This window comes from Mercenaria mercenaria, chromosome 13, assembly GCF_021730395.1.
Source record: "Mercenaria mercenaria strain notata chromosome 13, MADL_Memer_1, whole genome shotgun sequence".
Classification (NCBI taxonomy): domain Eukaryota; kingdom Metazoa; phylum Mollusca; class Bivalvia; order Venerida; family Veneridae; genus Mercenaria; species Mercenaria mercenaria.
In genome coordinates, this window is record NC_069373.1 from 46,415,457 (window position 1) to 46,436,554 (window position 21,098).

General features: G+C 35.1%; 1 protein-coding gene across 1 annotated transcript; it reads left to right on the forward strand.

Moving 5' to 3' along the window:
• The first annotated feature begins 23 nt into the window (after window positions 1-23).
• Window positions 24-18,306, forward strand: LOC128547909 (uncharacterized). Its single transcript, XM_053521716.1, has 6 exons — window positions 24-144; window positions 3,358-3,446; window positions 5,082-5,157; window positions 14,215-14,295; window positions 15,589-15,737; window positions 16,486-18,306. The coding sequence occupies exons 1-6, from the start codon at window positions 33-35 to the stop codon at window positions 16,489-16,491; spliced, it is 513 nt and encodes a 170-aa protein (XP_053377691.1). The 5' UTR covers window positions 24-32; the 3' UTR covers window positions 16,492-18,306.
• The last annotated feature ends 2,792 nt before the right edge of the window (window positions 18,307-21,098 follow it).

Here is a 21,098-nt window from a genome sequence, read left to right on the forward strand (position 1 = left end):
TATGTGTCGTCATATTGGTCTTGTTGTTGGCCATGTACTGTCGTATTGGCCGAGGTCGTTGCAATAGCTCTCGGCTAAATACAAAATTAATTTTTCTTTTATCTGCGTTTTCAGATTATGAAATCAGTTATGCTGGATTCGAAGGTACGTCTAACTAAACTGGTTAATTGCCATCAAAATAAGAAAAATGTTTACATTTCCGACCAAACACAAATATTAACATATATCATCATTCTCGCCAGAAAGAAATATCATTATTTGCATCCGATTTGAAGTTAGTATCCATGTATATGTATGGTACACCAATTTGCTCCAATTAAAAAATATACTGAGATTACTTTGTTACACTATTTTCAAAAGTTGAGACATTCCACCTCTTAGTACATTGCGCGGCTATTTGAAAAATAAATTATATGCCATTTTCGTTTGGAATAAACACATCAATGAATTCTTGAATGAACTTAATAACATCATTACAATGAACAGGATGTCTTGCTTATCTTTCAGTAACTTTATTGAAAAAAATGTTGTTCACTTTATTGATATAAATGTTTACACTTAAAATCATTTTAACGATTTACATTTTAGCTCACCTGTCACATAGTGACAATGTGAGCTTTTGTGATCACCCTTCACCGTCATCAGTCCGTGCTTCTGTCCATGCGTGCGTCAACAATTTTTTGTTTGCACGATAGTGGCTTTATTTATGATTTTATTTTAAACAAACTTGCACACAACTTGTTTCACCATAAGATCTTGGTTCCTGTCTTGAAATGGCCAGATTCCATTATGGGTTCTTGAGTGATGGTCCCTGAAAGGGCCAGAATTAGCTATTTTGACCTTGCCTGCACAATAGCAGCTTCATTTATGATTTTATTTTAACCAAACTTGCACACAACTTGTATCACCATAAGATCTTGGTTCCTTTCTTGAACTGGCCAGATTCCATCATGGGTTCCAGAGTGATGGCCCCTGAAAGGGCCTGAATTAGCTATTTTGACCTTGTCTGCACAATAGCTGCTTCCTTTATGATTTGTATTTAATCAAACTTGCACAAAACTTGTGTCACCATAAGATCTCGGTTTTTTTCTCGAACCGGACAGATCCCATAATGGGTTCCTTAAAAGGGCCAGAATTAGCTATTTTGACCTTGTCTGCACAATAGCAGCTTCATTTATGATTTGAATTTAATCAAACTTGCACAACACTTGTGTCACCATAAGATCTCTGTTCCTTTCTTGAACCGGCCAGATCCCATAATGGGTTCCGGAGTTATGGCCCTGAAAGGGCCAAAATTAGCTATTTTGACCTTTTCTGCACAATAGCAGCTTCATTTATAATTTGATTTGAACCAAACTTGCACACGACTTGTATCACCATAAGATCACGATTCCTTTTTATACGCCCAAAGGGACGTATTATGTTATCGCCTCGGTGTCCGTCTGTCTGTCCGTCTGTTGATTAGCAATTTCTCTTCCGCTCTGTAACTCTTGAACCCCTTGAAGGATTTCAAAAAACCTGACACAAATGTTCACCTCATCGAAACGACGTGCAGAGCGCATGTTTCGGATGGCTCACTTAAATGTCAAGGTCACACTTAGGGGTCAAAGGTCATATGACTTTGTTTTTTGTGTATATTGCTCTGTATTTGCGTTGCATTGCAGTGCGTTGTATTTATTTGGCAGGTTCTTCTTTTGTTCACTAACAATATTTTTTTTAATTACTTCCCTTTTACGTTACTATAAATAGTTTATTTAGTAACATTTTTTATTATTGGCCATAGGGAAAAACCGAGACCACTTTTCTGTGGTACATCATGAATGGTAACTCCAATTTTTAGGTGTATTTTGACATATCTGTACATACCTTGTAAGGATTTCGTTTTGGTTAAGTTCCTTCCGCTTGTTGTTCCCGTCCTTTTGACTTAGATATTTTTTCTGAGGACTTAAATTTTTTTTCCCTTTGTTGTTTCTGTCTTTTGGGCTTCATCAGTCAAACTTTTGCTCCTATCCTCCTTTGATGTAGTCCTTCGGGCATATATTGCCCCGCTTGTATGAGTTATATAGGAAAAATACTTAAAAATATCTGATCATATTTCCTAGACTGTTTAATTATAATAACCCTATGACCCCAAGTAATTAGGAGTCACTTGACTGTAACATTGACCTACTGACCTACTTTCTTCCTTTTTAAGATACAGCTTTGAACTTTGGATGACATGTATAGTTTTGCATGCCGATCTTTAAACAGACTTTCAGTGACCACGAATGTGACCTACTGACCTACTTTCTTGTTTTTTAAGATACAGCCTTGAAATTTTGATGACATGTACAGTTTTGCACAGCGATCTTAAAACTGATTTTCAGTTACCTTGAATGTGACCTGCTGACCTACTTTCTTGTTTTTTAAGATACAACATTAAAATTTGGACGACATGTACAGTTTTGCATACCGACCTTTGAACTGATTTTCAGTGACCTTGAATGTGACCTACTGACCTACTTTCTTGCTTCTGAAGATACAGCTTTGAAATTTGGGTGGCAAGTATAGTTTTGCATTCCAATCTTTAAACAGATGTTCAGTGACCATCAATGTGACCTACTGACCTACTTTCTAGTTTTCTAAGCTACAGCAAAAGGATTTGGACCACCTGTAATATTTCTTTACAGATTTCAAAAGTAATCTTGTCTTTTATAATAAATAATCTTTACCTTGACCCACTCTTCTAATTTTCTTGTTTTTAAAGCTTTAGCTAAGAAATTTGTTCAAACAAACAACTCTACTCAGGTGAGCGATATAGGGCCATCATGGCCCTCTTGTTTAGTATTCTAACAGTCAACTTTGTGAATCGTTCAATTGGTTGTTTTCTATCCTTAGACAGGCTTTATGTTATTCTAGGAAATAAGTCATTTAGCATAATTTTTAAACAGACTGTAACTAAAAATCAGATATTCTGAATGTTGTGTTATTGTTGTGTTATTGAGAGTAAATGCCATCAAACTGAAAAGTAAATGCTGTAGAAATTTGTAATCATATGGTAATACGATAATTTACTTTATCACATGTTTGACGTCGTGTAAGTAAAATAAAGCCATTACATAAATTTGATAATACACTAGTGTAATAAAGCTTTGATAAAGCAGAGCCTCGCATTTTATCTTTTTTTCAACTCGTTTAAGTAATTCAGTATGAAAAGACACTCATGTAATATCCTCTATAGAAGTTATGGTAGAACGGGGTAACCAATAGTTCTTCTGATAAACTGAAATGAGTTTCTTAACATGTAGCAACGATTAAAGAATTATCTGTTGAATAATTAGATTGTTACCTGTAAATATTGTGCTTACATTTTTACAGCAATAGCTTTTGCTGGTCATTGCGTTAAAGACGAGGATTCTAGTGAACTCTGCAGTAAGACCATTGAGGGCGTTCGTAAATACGTTACTGTAAGTAAAAGTAATAACAAATATAACAAATTTTGTTTGTGATTAATGCCCGATTTTGTGATATAAGTACACTTTATCTCATGAATTACAGTCTTGTATTGGTAAATATATATTAAAACAATTTCAGCATCATCTGGGAGAATGACGAATATATAGGTACCATAAAGTGAAGAAATTACAGTCTGATTAGGGGATATAGCTATCATATAGCTAATAAGTTACAGCCTGATATGAGGATAAAGATATTAAATATACATAGTAAGGACATTGCAGCTTGATATTAAGATATAAGAACTATATTGAAACAACAAGTATCTTGGTACGGCGATAAAGGTACCATATATCACACCCTATCTTCGGATGTAGCTCCCCGGGGCACGTTTTCGTGTATAGCTCTTTTGGGAGGCAATAGAGTGTGGAGCTATAGAGGAGATGTATATAAACGCAAGTATGTGCACATCCAAAAATGATTCCCTATACATAGATTAAAACGTAGGAGTAATACAAAATATGAATATGCGGCAGATTGCAACTTGCAACTTGCACTGATGATTGTATGAGCTGTGTAACCGGTCTGTCATTCTGTGTCATTGCGAAAAACATTATGTCTTAGATACAATATCATAATACATTGAACGTGACCCTTAGCCTAATGGTTACTGTTAAGAGTGTACCAAGATGATCTTCAGAGCTTAAAACGAGTTACCCCTGACGCACAGGTTTTATCACAGCGAAATGTTTTTATAGGTTATGGAGACTTTTCAAGCTGGGTGGATTCGATGAAAATAATTACGTACGGAGGCAGGGTTTATCAGCTCAGCTGAGCACTCGCCATCTGTCAGACAAATTTTTCTTTGATCCAACATATACTGATTATAACACACACACGTACTGTTTATTTCCGCCGTTATCCTTCGACAAGCTGACTATAACTAAGCAACTGGCTTCAAAATAGCATTTTATTGTAAAACAGTGGAGCCTATGCAGAAACCAAGAGCCGCATCCTGTCCAGTATAATTTCGGTGACTCTTCCATTACGACATGACCCGTTATTATTGATAGCGTTTCAATAAATGATGTTTAGAACCGCCTACTTTTAAAAAGAATAAAAATCAATGAATAGATCTTAATTTAACAAACGTTTTGATAAAACTGCTATTAATGAGTTTGTAATCAACATCAACATGCAATAACATTTAGTTTTTTGATAACTGTGCGTTGTGAATACGCGTACCCAGACGACAATGGTCATGCTTGAAATATGATACACACTTTCTAGACGTTTAGTTTAATTGTGATACAAAGTACGCTAGGTGTTTAGCGGACATTATTTTTTTCGCCCGAAACACCGACATCTAGCTCAAACGGGTGAGAAAAATATATTGAAATCATTTGACAGAAATAATGCCTACAAAAATACTTGAAATGATCATATTGCAGTTTTTCCTGCTTTTGATGTTTGAAGAGCCCGGATGTCCATTTATGTATTATTTTATGCATGTGTGTGCAACCTCCCACAAGCCATCTAGGAAAGTGCATGATTTCGAACCCATAGTGCACACAGATTTATAACTCTTTCAGAAACAAAATAGAAATACCCAACTACATCTTTGTCTTCTCTTGCTTTTATTGTAGGCAATTCAAGAAGAGGACGATGCCACTGTTGATAAAATGGAGAACATTTTCCTGAACTACGGCGAACAATTCAAATGTAAGTTTGTTTAATTATTTTCGTAGCGTTTGAAAACAAATCCAAATAGCGCACAAATCCTTCCTAAACAACCTCGTTTCCAGTCATAACTAATATTAAACTAAAAGTTTTAGTGATAGATCTTGTTTGCGATCACTGAGGTCTTAATGCTCAAACTACCTCGGTCTCATAGGACATGCCAACACAGTTATAGCTCAATCATAGTTGTACGAACTATAAAATGACTGCTCCTGGGCCATTTTCTTCTTCCATGATTAAAAAAATACAGAAGTTGGTTTTTTGGGGGGTTTTTTTTTGTTGTTGTTTTTATACTAGTAAGCAACAAATCAAAAATAACTCTGGTGCTTTTTAGACAGAATCTCTACTACAGCCAACCATGTTCTGATACAGTCACGTATACACTGCGTCGCACGGACTAATTTCCATTTATGCGCATAGGCTGGTTGTGACAAATAGAAAATTTGACCGTAGTATGTCACAACTCCATTTTCCATTCTTTCCATTTCAGTTGATTTTCCCATAGGCGGCTTTATAGAATATAATTTATCATTTTCAATTTACCAACAACATTATTTGAATTGTTTAATGTACCTTTCTATTTAAATGTCGGAGGAAGATTTTAATTGTTGTGGAGTGAATAGTTCTAGGTCACAGTGACCTGGAGATTATAAAATGGTTTAAGAACTGTAAGTCATAGAGTACAATAGCTTTCAAACTTAACACAATATCTAAGTACACCCTAATGATTTTAGATATAGTTCCAAGGTCAAGTTAGAAAATTCTAGGTTTATATTTTTTCTCTTTGTTTCGGGACCCTATATCACAAAGTATACAACTACTGCTTTCAAACTTCACATGATGGCCGCACACAACTCAATAATATCTTATTTTTTAAGGCAAAATGTCAAATAATTACGGCTTTCAAACTTTAGAACCTGGCTACCAATGCACCACTTAAGGAAGATATTTTTGATTTTGAGCTTAGTGTCTCTAGGTCACTAGCATAGGGATAACCCTCTTAGGTCAGAATCTGCATTCGCTTTAGTTTCTAGTACCCCAAATACACACCCCTCACCTGCCTCCTCCGCACCGCGTACCTTTTAGGTACCCCTGTGTAATTTTACTACCATTTTAGTCTCTTCTTGTTGAATTTTGTTATCCTTAATGAACATCTGGCACCCAATCAACTTACCCGCCCCCTCCCCCTCCCCCACACACACACACACTGCGTTTAGCACGGCTATTCGAAGTATATGTAGAGCCATTTCACTAGGCAATTCGTCAGAGTCGGCCGGCTTCCCGAATTGGTCATGTTAGCTGGTATCTCTATAACCGCCTATTGGAATTGTATGAAACTCTCACTATACAATGACTGACATGTTCCGCAAAGGTTCTGTAACTCGGTTTTACTTTTATACAAAATCATGCGCTTTTTCTACTAAGAAAATCAATTTTGGGTTCAGATTTTGTATGTAAGCTGGTATCTCAGTACCTATTTAAGGAAATGACTTGAATTTCAGAATTTCACACACTTGTTTACTAAGACATCCTAACATACAATGCATATAATTTTGTTTCATCCTTCCACTTTGTATTTTTACAAAGGCAGTAGTAGTATGCTTCTTTTTATGCCCCCCGAAGGGAGGCATATAGTTTTTGAACCGTCTGTCAGTCTGTCGGTCTGTCGGTCTGTCAGTCTGTCCGCAATTTTCGTGTCCGGTCCATATCTTTGTCATCGATGGATGGATTTTCAAATAACTTGGCATGAATGTGTACCACAGTAAGACGACGTGTCGCGCGAAAGACCCAGGTCCGTAGCTCAAAGGTCAAGGTCACACTTAGACGTTAAAGGTCATTTTTCATGATAGTTGGGCGTGTCCGGTCCATATCTTTGTCATCCATGGATGGATTTTCAAATAACTTGGCATGAATGTGTACCACAGTAAGACGACGTGTCGCGTGCAAGACCCAGGTCCGTACCTCAAAGGCCAAGGTCACACTTAGACGTTAAAGGTCATTTTTCATGATAGTGCATTCGTGTCCGGTCCATATCTTTGTCATCCATGGATAGATTTTCAAATAACTTGGCATAAATGTGTACCACAGTAAGACGACGTGTCGTGCGCAAGACCCAGGTCCGTAGCTCAAAGGTCAAGGTCACACTTAGACGTTAAAGGTCATATTTCAACATAGTGCATTGATGGGCGTGTCCGGTCCATATCTTTGTCATTCATGCTTGGATTTTAAAAATATTGGGCATGGATGTGTACCACAGTAAGACGACGTGTCACGCGCAAGACCCAGGTCCGTAGGTCAAAGGTCCTAAACTCTAACATTGGCCATAACTATTCATTCAAAGTGCCATCGGGGGCATGTGTCATCCTATGGAGACAGCTCTTGTTCGACTTGACATATTTCTTGTAAATGTGTTGTATGTAAGTTATTATGCCCATTAATGGGAATGGATTGAATTCCATACACTTGTTGCCTGTGAAAATCTGACATGCATTGCGCTGGTTCCATGACTCTATTTGCATTTTTGCAAACTTATGCCCTTTTCTTCATAAATTTGTACGGTGTTCAGTGTGGACCATTGATATTTTTATTTCTGAACCCCATAACTCAAAAGTCAAATCACGAAACTACGAGGATGAAAGTCGAAAATGCGATGGTAGTTAAAGTTGAAATCACGATGGTGAAAACACGAAACTACAATGGTAAAAGTCGATATCCCGAAACCGCGACGATGAAAACGCAATAAAGCATGATAAATTTATATATATATTTCCATCATAATCGTAATCATCATTTCCGTCATCTTACATATTTACATTTTATTAATTTCTTCTCTTAAATAAATATGTTGCGAAAATTATTTGTTTTCGTATATCCGTTTTATCATCTTAATAAAATTTATTCAGCTTCTGCTTTTTGGTACACCGAGAATCGTTGTCCGGATAACGAAGGAAAATCATGGCACGATTTAATAGCAGCACACATGTTTATTGATAAAATCAGAGATGTTACTTTACCAGTCTGACTAAAGTACATCTCCTATTACGCTACGTATAGGATATGAGAACGACCTATTCATAGCCTCGTTCTGAAGACCCTTTCGCTAGCTAATCAGAGCTTAACTTACAATATTTTGCAAATCTACCTGTAGCCTTGACTTTTGATATTTACAATTCTTCTGTCGTAATGTGGCAGATAGCTGGTTAGCTCAGTCGGTAGGCCACTTTCTTTGTAAGTGAGGGGTCCCGGGTCCGAGCCCTGGAATGACTGTACATTTTTCTTACTCTTTGGCATCCGAACAAATCGTCTGATTGGTTAAAATAAAAACAGCAATACTGGAAATCCAAAATATACAAAGGACGTATGTGAATGGGTCGTTCTCAGATCTTCGTTTAGAAGATCAAGTACTTAAATCAGATTGTTACTTTACTACCTTTCTAAAGATCAAAGATAATAATAGATGTGATAACATGTTGCACAATTATAAATGTAGTCGTAAAAGCAGCTTCAATTTTCAACAGTCAAATATCCTAAAATAAGCATATGGCCATACACATTTTATTTTATGGTGTATAATAATTGATACCTGAAGGAAGTTTCATAAAAAATTACGTTCATGAACTCTTCTTTACAAGCAAAATGGTCATTAATGACTACTTAAGTCCAAATTTTTGAAACCAGTCCACGAAAAAGAAAATAAAAAAGGTAACATTCCTATATTTTACTTACTAAACTTTAAAGTGTATAATAGTTCCAAAGTCAGGATTTAATAAGATTCCTAATGGTAGAAAACACTTTAGGTGGCAGGGGAGTGCAGATTCGCGAATTCCACATTGACGTGTGGGTACCAGTGTTGAAATATCCATAGAAATCTCGTTTTTGCTTATTTTTCTTTGAAACTACTATGGACTATTGCAGATACTATAGACTACATAAAGACGACTCTCCGGTCCTATGCACCTGTCGCTTTCCATGCCAGATGTAGTGAAAATTGGCTAAATCACCCAAATTTTATAGATCAAAATTAGCCTAACCAGGCCTCACTTTGAACTCTGCCATTCATCCATTTTGTATTTTTAAATCCAATTTCGTAGCATATATGTATAGTGCGAACATAGATGCATACCCAGGTGGTGTGGAATGTGTCTCCCAACCACCACTTTATTTCCCTAATTTTCACTTGAAAAAAAGTGGATGGATGACAGCCGAGCGTCTGGCCGACTTTTTGTTTTGATGTTTATGTTTTAGCCTCAACCGGAAGTACGGAGCTAGGAATTTTAAAACACCCGCCATGTAGAATCATTAACCGTTCCTCATTCCCCGGATATATTAAAGAATTAATAATGATAAATAACCAGTAAGATAGATATGCCTTTATATCTACCCTGTCCTGTTTATACAGAAAATCGACCGGGCCCAAACTACGAAACCGCTCCCCTGCCACCTTTAATCCGAATCAAAATATCTACCTTAATATCTTTGTTTTTAAGAAAAGGAAGTGAGTTTTAATGTAAAATTGCTTTTATTACCGATAACTGAAAGCAATTGTAAAGACAAATTTTAAACTACAATAAGGATTTAATTCAAAGTAGAGAACCCATATACTTTCTACAATCATATTCTAAAGATTCTTATGTAAAAAAAAAGTTTTAAAAGGATACAGAACTTATAACTTTGTAAAAAACATAAATCATTAGAAAGAGCAGCTGCACATGTATTGCATAAGAAACAAACAAAATTTCACATCTTTTTGGTAGTATATTTCTTCCGTCAGATAACCTGTTGAGGTTCACAAACTGATTCACGTTATCTATATCAATAGTGAGAAAGCTATCTGGTTGTAATCGAATCTTTTCTAGCAAAATAAATATCTTTACACAAATATTAATTTCAAGAGTGCCCAGAACTGTCCAGTTAAGTAACTGTTTACTTCAAAAATTTATTTTGCTACGTCTTATGGTACTTAAAATACTTAAGGTTACAGAAAAACAAACAAGCAACTATTTACAATAACAAAGTTTATTATGAAAAGAAACTTTAAAAATGTTTATCACCGGTAAAGTCCAATCTGATATGCAAGAATAGTCATAATCCTGTCATGGTCAAATTTAAATGCAATCAGTATAAATTCCAAAATATTTCACAACAGTCCAGACTGAAGAATAAGATCTTACTCTGTAGGTTCTGTACTGTCCCAGATAGCTTCCTATTTAATGTATCATGTATGACCAAGAATAAAAAGAATATTCTGAAGAAAAAAAAAACAAGAACAGTCCAGACATTGAAAATAATTGTAACACCCTGTTTATCAATATTGTGGTAGATAATTCCGGAACACCATAGAATATTAATTTCTAACATAATGATGTCTCATAACTAGGGCAGTAAACAATGATTCATAAATAAAGTAAATCCGAAGGAGAAATGACATGTACATAACAGTTTTCATATAAATAAGTGATAAACGCGAAAGAATTCGTGTTATTAGCAGTTATTGGACAATCGGAATTCTCTGGACATTTTCTCTTTTAAGCTAACCTTAACTAGTTAAGATTTGCATGGGACAGTCGGAATACTCGGACATATTCAGACCCTTAACTGTATTTCTAGTAAGATTAACGTTGCCAGTTAATAAGTTACTTAATATGTTATCAACACTGTAAAATTCGTGTTGCTCGTTGTCGAAAAAAGCAAATATGTCCAGAGTAGTCTGGTTATCTAATAACTACTAACACGAATCATTTCGCGTTAAACACTTTGGTAATGTGAAAACGAATGTTTCAAGTAACATAGCTTAAACTGGTGACAGTTCTTGGCATTCTTGGGTTTACTATTTGTGTAAATATAATAATCCTGCTGGAAAAAGATCGCAAACATTAACTATATAGCCAGATAATTTTCTCGATATTTATCTAGCTAACGCGTTCCTGAACAGAATATCTCACGCCATACATCTGTGTACATTGTTTGCGTCACTGATTATTATGTAACGAATAAATCGTGGTTCTGCATATAAAGTATTGTCCGTAAGTATTGACCTGGCACTCATTAATGTCCGCCAGTATTTTCGTGCGTTTTCGTTATTTTACGCAAAATTTGTATCGTGAAAATATCGATATTACTAAAGTAACATATCCAGTGTATCAGAGACACGGTGACGTAGTGGTAAGATGTCTGACTTCCACGCGCGTTATCACGGGTTCGAATTTTCTTAGATCAGTTTTAATGTAACGTCATTGATACCTGGTTTATTTTGACATTATTTTATGTATCATATTTCATGAATTTTAATTGCTTTCTCTAGTAGTATTTATTTTCTGGAACGCTGGTGACAGGTAATAAGTCTTTCTATCTAAGATACTTTCAAAACAATATCATTACATGTACACATTTTTACAACTGGTAAATATGAAAACTTTTATAAATTAATAAATAAACCATAATTATCATGATACGTTTGATAAAATAAGTGGTAAGTCTGCATATAAAGTTTTTTTTTTTTGGGGGGGGGGGGGGGGGGGAAAATATGGTCAGACATAGGACTCGAACCCACAACCCTGACATTGGTAACTAAACGCTTTTTCCGCACAGCTATGTACACATGCGACAGTACATCAGTTAAGAAATATATAAGTAATAGTTATATATATCACTATTTATGTTCGGATACCGAGAATTGATTGACGGAACTATACGGAATATTCATGAGTGCCAGGTCAATATTATCAATTTTTTTGACCTGTCAAAAATGGACCCGGCTTTTATTATATTCTGTTCGAGCCTATATAAGATTAACGTGAAAGCCGGGAACATTTTTGACAGGTCAGTTAAATATTTTAATACTTACGGACAATACTTATATGCCCCAACGATAACTTGATATTTACAAACATGACTATGAATAGATTAAAATGGAACATAGGGAATTCACCATTTTTAAAACATGTTACAATCTAAATATTTCTAGATTTTGTACCAATTGCAAATTAGCTCAGTGGTAAAGCATACAGTCCATGTTAAACAGATCTTTTGCCGCGTGGGTTCGAAACACAGCATCGACATTAAATTTTTATTTCACTTTTCCATAAACATTTAGATTCCTTTATGAACTATGTGACAACACAACAGAGAAGTATCTTAACCCGATATGGCAGATCAGAAAAGTTTAGCATTATATCAAAGATGATATTGACTTAATGCCTGCATTTAAGCTATGCATATAATAAACATACTGTTGTGTTATACAAAGGCATACAAATACAAACCATCAAAGAAAGAAACAAAAATACGGGAACAAAAATGAAAACGAAAAGAAAAGAAAACACTAAAAAGACAAAAATATGAAAAAATACTCACGAGGATTCGAATCCACAAAATGATTTGCTTATATCCAGGTGTTATCTGCGTATTACCCGACTGAGCTATGTTGCCATAAAATCACAGGATATTTAAGGTGAAAGAAATGCTAATATTTACTTAGAAGGTAATGTGTAAAATAGAAAAAAGTGGAAACTTCACAGGTCGCCCAACACGACAAAAACGAAAATGTTGTAGGCTCGGTTTGATTGAGCCTGTTCATGGACGGTAGTGGAAATGCATGCTACCGTCCACGCCCTCTAGCCCCGGGTTGAGCAGAACTCAACATTTACACATTTTGTAAGCATTATAGATTGGTATTTCATCGGTTATCATGAAATATAATCGTCCTCGCCTTTTCGGCTAGAATCTCGTTATCACTGGGGATTAGTATAAAGATGACTATATTTGTTGTTGTTGTTGTTTTACCGGTACTTAAAATTAGTGTAAAATAAATCACCCTTCCCACGCTTTTAAAGTAGATCTCTAATCTCTAATCCTTTTTTTTATGATCGGCACCTCCCGTGATACGATAAGCGGAGATAGCCGAACCATAATGATCTACAACACTCGTTAAAAATATCCGATAGTGATCGATATTTAGCTAGACGGTCTAAGGGAGACAACAATGTATAGCGTTGATCTCGATAAACAAGGAAAGATAATAGAATCGATTTTTGCCCAATTCTTCAGTATATGCTTAAATAACTTCCTGTAAGGAAATGCATTCAGACTATAAATGTTCAAACTTAACATGTCGAAAGTATCAAAGCCTATTCATTCATATATGTTATATCGGGGATGCAATAAACTTAAACATACTTTTCAAATCTTTCACGTGTTCCACAGCCAGAAAAGCTATCTGCTTTGAAAGACTTGTGACGTCTTACAAACTAATAACTGTCTGCCTTTGTGTGTTTGCTTCATGATATGATATCAGTTTGTTGTTAACTTAAAACGACAATGCACAATAATCTCAGACGATGTCAGAATTCATATTACTTGCATAGGCTGTTCTATGGTTTTGTTCGGTGCCAAGTTCGATTTGAATAGGGTTAGCAAAGAAGAGATATTCCAAAAGAAATAGAACGTTCCTATATTATAAAACAGTTGTAACTATGGCTACTCAGCTTTTGATAAATCATTGAAAGAAAAACTATGTAGATTGAACATTCTATTATTTTACTGGAAAAAAGCGACGGCAAAATATCTTAGTACAGGGAGATGGTATATTAAATGAAAAGCCTGAAGATGTATTTTAATGAAATAGAATCAGTTAAAACACTATTAGAATAAAGGGACGATTTCTCATGAAACACTTTATTATCAAATTGGATATAAATAACAAAAACATCAACCCGCCCGCTTAGCTCAATAGGGAGAGCGCAGATTTACGGATCGCGGGGTCGCGAGTTCGATCCCCGGGCGGGCCGTATATTCTCCGTGACGATTTGATAAAAGACATTGTGTCTGAAATCATTCGTCCTCCGCCTCTGATTTATGTGGGAGAGTTGGCATTACTTGCAGAGAAGAGGTTTGTACTGGTACAGAATCTAGGAACACTGGTTAGTTAACTACCCGCAGTTACACACCTGAAATACTGTTGAAAAACGGCGTTAAACCTAAAACAAACAAACCAAAAGAAACATCAAGTTGATTTATCCAGAAACAATGTTTGTATTCCAGGTGGAGTGTTAGGTCATATAAGGGATGAAGTATTCAGAGCACTTACGCGATGTGACACAATCACCCATAAGGTAATCTCGGGTGAGTACTGCATTTTCCTTTATGCTAACTGGTAAAATACTAAAAAATATAAGAGAAATATTTTCCTATATCACTCATTGTGTTTAGAAATATATTTAGTTCAGCTGAGCATGAAGTGGTCTTTGTGAGCTTTTGTGATCACGTTGCGTCCGTCGTTTGTCGTACGAGCGTCTGTCCGTTGGTCTGTAGTAAAGAGTTTCTATAAATGACATCTCAAAAATCACTGAAAGGATTTTGATGAAACTTTGATACATGGATGTCCCCTGAGTGGTCCTCTACCAATGTTGTTCAAACGATTCTTCCTGATTACACAAAGGGGCCACCGGAGCTAAAAATGGAGAATTATTCCGACGACATCTTCCCATAGACTTTCATAGTTTGAATACTAGTATATAGGTTCTCTAGTCCTGTCCCTATTGGGAAAATGATGTGATATCAACACATCAAAGAACTATTTATCAAACAAGAAGATTTTTCCCTTTATGTATGCAGTGGAAAAATCTTCTTGTTTGATACATAGTTCTTTGATGTTGTCATATCACATCATTTTTCCAATAGGGACAGGACTAGAGAACCTATACACTAGTATTCAAACTGTGAAAGTCATTTGGAACACGATAATGCGATGAAAGATTTGTATAAAGATACTGTCAATAAAGTTAAAATAAATCTCAAACAGTTAGTTTTTCCAATTGTGAGATCTGAGTAGAATACGATTTATAAATAAATAGCTAGGCTAGAGCGAGTTGACATGAACATGGTTAAACATTTGCCTATAGAGTCGTCTTGTAATAAACAATGACATTTTAGTCTCGTTAACTGACCAAAGCTGTATGTTCAAGTTTGTGAAAGCCAGTTGGTTGCAAGTTCACAATTACATGTACAATTAATTAACAAACAGAGAATTTATTCGTACAAACCACCGTAATCAGACCCTTAACAGATGAGCGTACGTAGTTCACATAGATACAATAATAATTGTCTAATGCACTATGTTGGTTTTCCCATGGTGCGGCTCAAATGTGAATGTCGATACCCAATCCTAAAGTCAGTTTCACAAACATTACTGAACGAAGAATGCGAATCCTGGACATTCTGTACTTCTTTTTAGCAAAATTTTCTAAAATTCAATGCATATATAAGTAAACTTTCAATTTTTTGTAGGGTAATAAATATATTTCATATGCTGTTCAATTTTCATGCAAAACACCCATTTTTCCTATGATTTGTCCCGCTTGATTTTGTCTTCAAAATATGGAGAAGATCTTTAATTTATTGTATTGAAAATTTCAGAAAACATAGAAATTATTCTTGGCATTAATGACATGGTTACTGACCACTGTGGAAGACGTAATTCTGAGCTGGCTGAAATGGAAGCAGGTTTTGAACAAGAGAATAAAAGGAAACTTTTGAAGCAGGCGTTATTTGATCTTCACAAAAAGGCACTATTTTATGAATTTATCTAACGCGCATTTTAATCTTTCTTCATTTTCCAGTTTTCTAAAGAGTTCTGGATACGTCGATTTATCACAACAGAATATATTCATTTAAAATGTGTGTGTGTGTGTGCGTGTGCGTGTGCGTGTGTGTTCGAGTTTAACGTCTTTCTCAACATTATTTCTGTCATATGAACGACGGTGTCTACTTGTAGCAGTGAGCACAATGCCCGACTTTATATTGCTGCCTTACTTGAATATCACGCCGAAGACACATGACATGATACCCCACCCAGTCACATTATACTGACAGCGGGCTGACCAGTCCTAGTACTATCCTCTTAATGCTGAGCGCCAAGCGAGGAAGCTACTAGTACCATTTTTACGTCTTTGGTCAGGGATCGAACCCACGACCTCCCGCACTCGAAGCGGACGCTCTACCACTAAGCTACCGAAGCGGTTAAAATGTATAAATAGGAACTATGTTGAAACATTACATAGAAATATGTATCTATAATGATTATCCTGAAAGTGTCTTGAACAGACGCAATCAACTTATGAACAGACTCAATCAAACCGAGTCTGCTATTATTGTACTTGGTTGCATTCTATGCTTCCAAAGAATCTTTTTACAGATCTTATTGATGCTTTACTCTGTGTTTGACAATATGAAATCACTATAAATTTCGGATATTTAAAATCTATATGATTTGTAAACCTGTTACTTTATGAAAACTTTATTCTTTTATTTCAGAAGTAAATACTTCCAAGTTCCAATCATGCTGGCAAGAAATCGACCAGAATTTGCTATACAATGACCAGTTGCATTTGAAACTTTCGATGATTTCTTATTTAAATGTGAAGTTACTCTTTATAATTAAAAGCATCATATTGCAAAGAACACTCAAATGAATTGTTTCCATTTTGAACTTTTTAATGACTGCTTAAATATAGATAACATTACTTCTTGCCAGTAAGCGATTTTGAGACGAAAACAGACACGCAAAATGGACATGAGTCAGAAACAAAAAAAAAATTAAATTCTGCTTTGGGAAGGGCATACCATGCAACACGACATGTTAAATATTTGGTTACAGTAAAATGCAAAACATTTTGGTGTATCATTTTACAAAACAAATCTGTAAGTATATATGGGTATTAAGTTAACAATACAATTACATTGAAATACCCAAGAAACAGGTCCGTTTAAATTTCAAGTCGGACTGTTATTCGATTACTTTAATTACTATACTAGCTAGTGATGTGAAACTTTTAACAGGAACAGTGACTTCTATACTCAAGTTCTGGAAACCCTCTAAACGATTTTTATAACGATACTATGGTTTTTTCAAACTTTCATAGAAACATTGAACACTAAATAAACAATTTGCAGAAACTTTAAAAGAAACATTTCGTAATAACTTTGGCAAAAAAAGTTTTCTTAAAACTTTTATGCAGAGAATTATATCTTAACAATTATTTTCTCTCTTTATATAGTTCAGAAACCAGTCAAACTTTCTGTTTTGCTGCAACATGTACATGTTTATTTTTAGAGGAATAAAGTAAAGTGTTGCATGGTACCTTTTTCAGCTTCTTTTACTATGTTATGTTTTTTTCTGTCCACATGTTGTTATATTTTGGTTTTTTATATGTATGATTGTTACCAATAGTTTTATATAGAGCTATATATGTTATTCGGTTTGCGTTGAATACGTAACAGTCTACCCCTTATTATTTAAGGCATCGAATCTGTTAATTAAAACGTTTTCCTGTCTGTTTGGTGTGGTTTGTCCTGAACAAAATAATACTATATCGTAAGTTTTGCATTATTTAGACTAGAAAATCTACTGTTTAATCCACATTTTCCGTAACAAATTTGTTTCCCTAGATTTTAAACAAAAACATCTGCAGGATTTTTGAATTGTCAGTTTATCTAAACTAAATGTAAATTTCGACCAATCTGGACACCATAAATAATTTATTTAAATTTTGGATAATTTGTTGATGGATAGTTATATGTGCATGTCTTAAATAGCGTGAATGTAAAATTTCAATGAAAGAAAATGTAAACTCTAAACAATAATGTAAACATTTCTAAACCGATATTTTAAAAAATTGTGTTTTGTCCGATTTTTACAATGGGAATAAGACATTTTTTGTGGCCATAGAATTAACACTTATCGATTATTACCACCTTACTGACCACCAAATTGAGTAGTAGTTTGTAATTGACAGGCAGAATGCTACATTATCATATACTTATAAAAGACTTCTACGAACGAACCCAGCAGAATTCTAAATTCGACGAAAAGAAAATATCAATTATAATTCAAATGATTTAGTAAATGATAGAGATCACAAAATATTATGGTACAGTTGTACGACAGTTTGTTTTTCCAAGGCAGAACACCCACGTATCAGACTGTACTTGTTTCAAAATACATGATATCGAAGTTTACATTTATAAGATATGACTAATTTTTGTATCAGAAGTTTGTGTGTATACTAGGATTGTCCCATGTGAATTTGTCTTCGTTCTGTTTTCCTTTTCTAATAAACTTCTTCATGCTTTTGATAGAGTTTTCACTTGTTATCAACCTAATTTATTTTACTTTTTTTATGAACAACTATTCACTGTTCTGTACATAAGCATTATGTACATTCAATATGCCGTACTGGGCCCGTTTCACAGAAGTTCATAACTTTCATCCAAAGTACTCACCTAAGTATGAACTTTTAAAACATATTTGTTTCATAGGATTTAACTTATACCCTTTGAAAGCGTCGTGCATTCGTTTATTCCTAAGTTCTCCAACTTTGTCTTAAGGATGCAAATTTTTCTACAATTAAGAATTTTTTCATACTCTGTGAGCCCGAAGAACGTTAGTTTAAAAGGCAAACAAGAGCAGAAAAAAACACAAGTCACCATATTCGTTGTATTTTATTGCCCATTTTCTTCACCCACTGTTTAAGCATTTCTGAAATTAAGTAAAAATGAAACAAGAGGGCCAATATGACCCTAGGTCGCTTACCTGAATAACATACCATAACAGTGTAAACATGTTTGACCTAGTGATTTCATGTTAACAAATATTCTGACCAATTTTCATTAAGACTGGACCAAAATGTGGCCTCTTGAGTGTAAACAAGCATTTTCTTTTATTTGACCTAGTGACCTAGTTTGCGACCCACATGACCCAGATTAAAACTCGTCCAAGATTTCTGACAAAGTTTGGGGACGATTGGAGCAAAACAGTGGCCTCTAGAGTGTAAACAAGTGTTTCCTATGACTTGACTTAGTGACCTAGGTTTAGACTCCACGTGACCCAGATTCAAAATCATTAAATACTTTATGAAAATAAACATCTTGACCAAGTTTTATGAAGATTAAGAATTTTGCCCCTTCAATGTAACAAAGCTTTTTTAATTGAGCAAATGACCTAGGTTTCGATCCCACAGGGCCCAGATAAAATGTAATCCGAGATTTCATGAAGACAAACTTGACTAAGTTTCGTGCACATCAGATAAAAAAATGCAGATTCAAACTTGAGGTAGAGGTCATCAAAACAAACATTCTGACCAATTCTCATGAGTTTCAAATTTAAACTGTGGACTCTAGCGGGTTAAAAAGATTTTCCTTTGATCTAGCCTAACAAACTAGTAACTGACCCCACATAACCCAGTTTCAAATTTTTCCTAGAGATCATCAAGATTAACATTCTGACCAATTTTCATAAAGATTGGGTCACAATTGTAGCGTAGCCTCTAGAGTGTTAACAAGCTTTTCTTTGATTTGACCCGGTGACCTAGTTTTGACCCCACATGACCCAGATTAAAACTCGTCCAAGATTTCATAAAAACAAATTTTCTGACAAAGTTTAAGAAAGATTTGGGCAAACGGTGGCCTAGAGCGTAAACAATCTTCTCCTTTGACTTGACCAAGTGACCTAGAGTTTGACCCTACATGACCCCACATGACCCAGATATAAATTGTTCTAAGGTTTTATGAAGACAAACATTCTGACTACGTTTCATGCACATCAGATGAAAAATGCAACCCCTATTGCATACACAATGTTTTTCTTTGATTTGACCAGGTTTATCTAGTTTTTGACCCCACATATTCGAAACTGACCTAGATTGAATCAAGAGAATCATTCTGATTAAATTTCACAAATATCCAGTCAAAAATTTAGCCCCTATTGCACACACAGGGTTTCTCCTTGATTTGACCGAGTGACCTAGTTTTTTTACCCCAGATTACCCATATTCAAACTTTACCTAGATTTTATCTAGACAAACATTCAATCCAATTCTCATGAGTTTCAAACGTAAAATGTGGTGCTTGGAGTGTTAAAAAGACTTTCCTTTGATCTGGCCTAGCGATCTAGTTTTTGACCCCACATTACCCAGATTCAAAATTGGTCTAAAGATTATTAAGATAAACATTCTGACGAAGTTTTATAAAGATAGGGTCATAAATGTGGCCTCTAGTATGTTAACAAAGTTTTCCTTTGATTTGACCGGATGATCTAGTTTTTGACCCCGCATAACCCAGATTCAAATTTGAGGTAGAGGTCATCAAAACAAATATTCTGACCAATTTTCATGAGTTTCAAACTTAAACTGTGGACTCTAGAGGGTTAAAAAGATTTTCCTTTGATGTAGCCTAATGACCTAGTTTCTGACCCCACATAACCCAATTTCAATTTTTCCTAGAAGTCATCAAGATAAACATTCTGACCAATTTTCATAAAGATTAGATCACAACTGTAGCCTATAGCCTCTAGAGTGTTATCGGCGATATATGACCATTTTTGTGTCGATTCGCCGTAAAACCCAACTCACTCACTCACTCAATCTAGAGTGTTAACAAGCTTTTCCTTTGATTTGAAAGGGTGGCCTAGTTTTTGACCCCACATGACCCAGATTCAAATTTGACGTAGAAGTTATCAAGACAAATATTTTGACTAACTCCCATAAGTTTCAAACTTAAATTGTGGAATCTAGAGGGTTAACAAGATTTTCCTTTGATCTAATCTACTGACCTAGTTTTTGAACCCACATGACCCAGTTTCAAACTTGACCTAGAGATCAATAAGACAAACAACCTGATCAAGTTTTATAAAAATTGTATTACAACTGTGGCCTCTGTGGCGCACAACGCCGGACGCCGGACAATGATCGGTCACAATAGCTCATTCTGAGCTCATCCCACTTACTGCTATCGGGATTTCAGGTCTTTCAGGTTACTATGAAAACAAGGTTATGCCAGTATTATATATTCATAAATGTCACCAACACATCTCTTTAATTTTTACATATTGACATAAAACGTTTAACTGATCCGGATCATTGTGAGCTTGA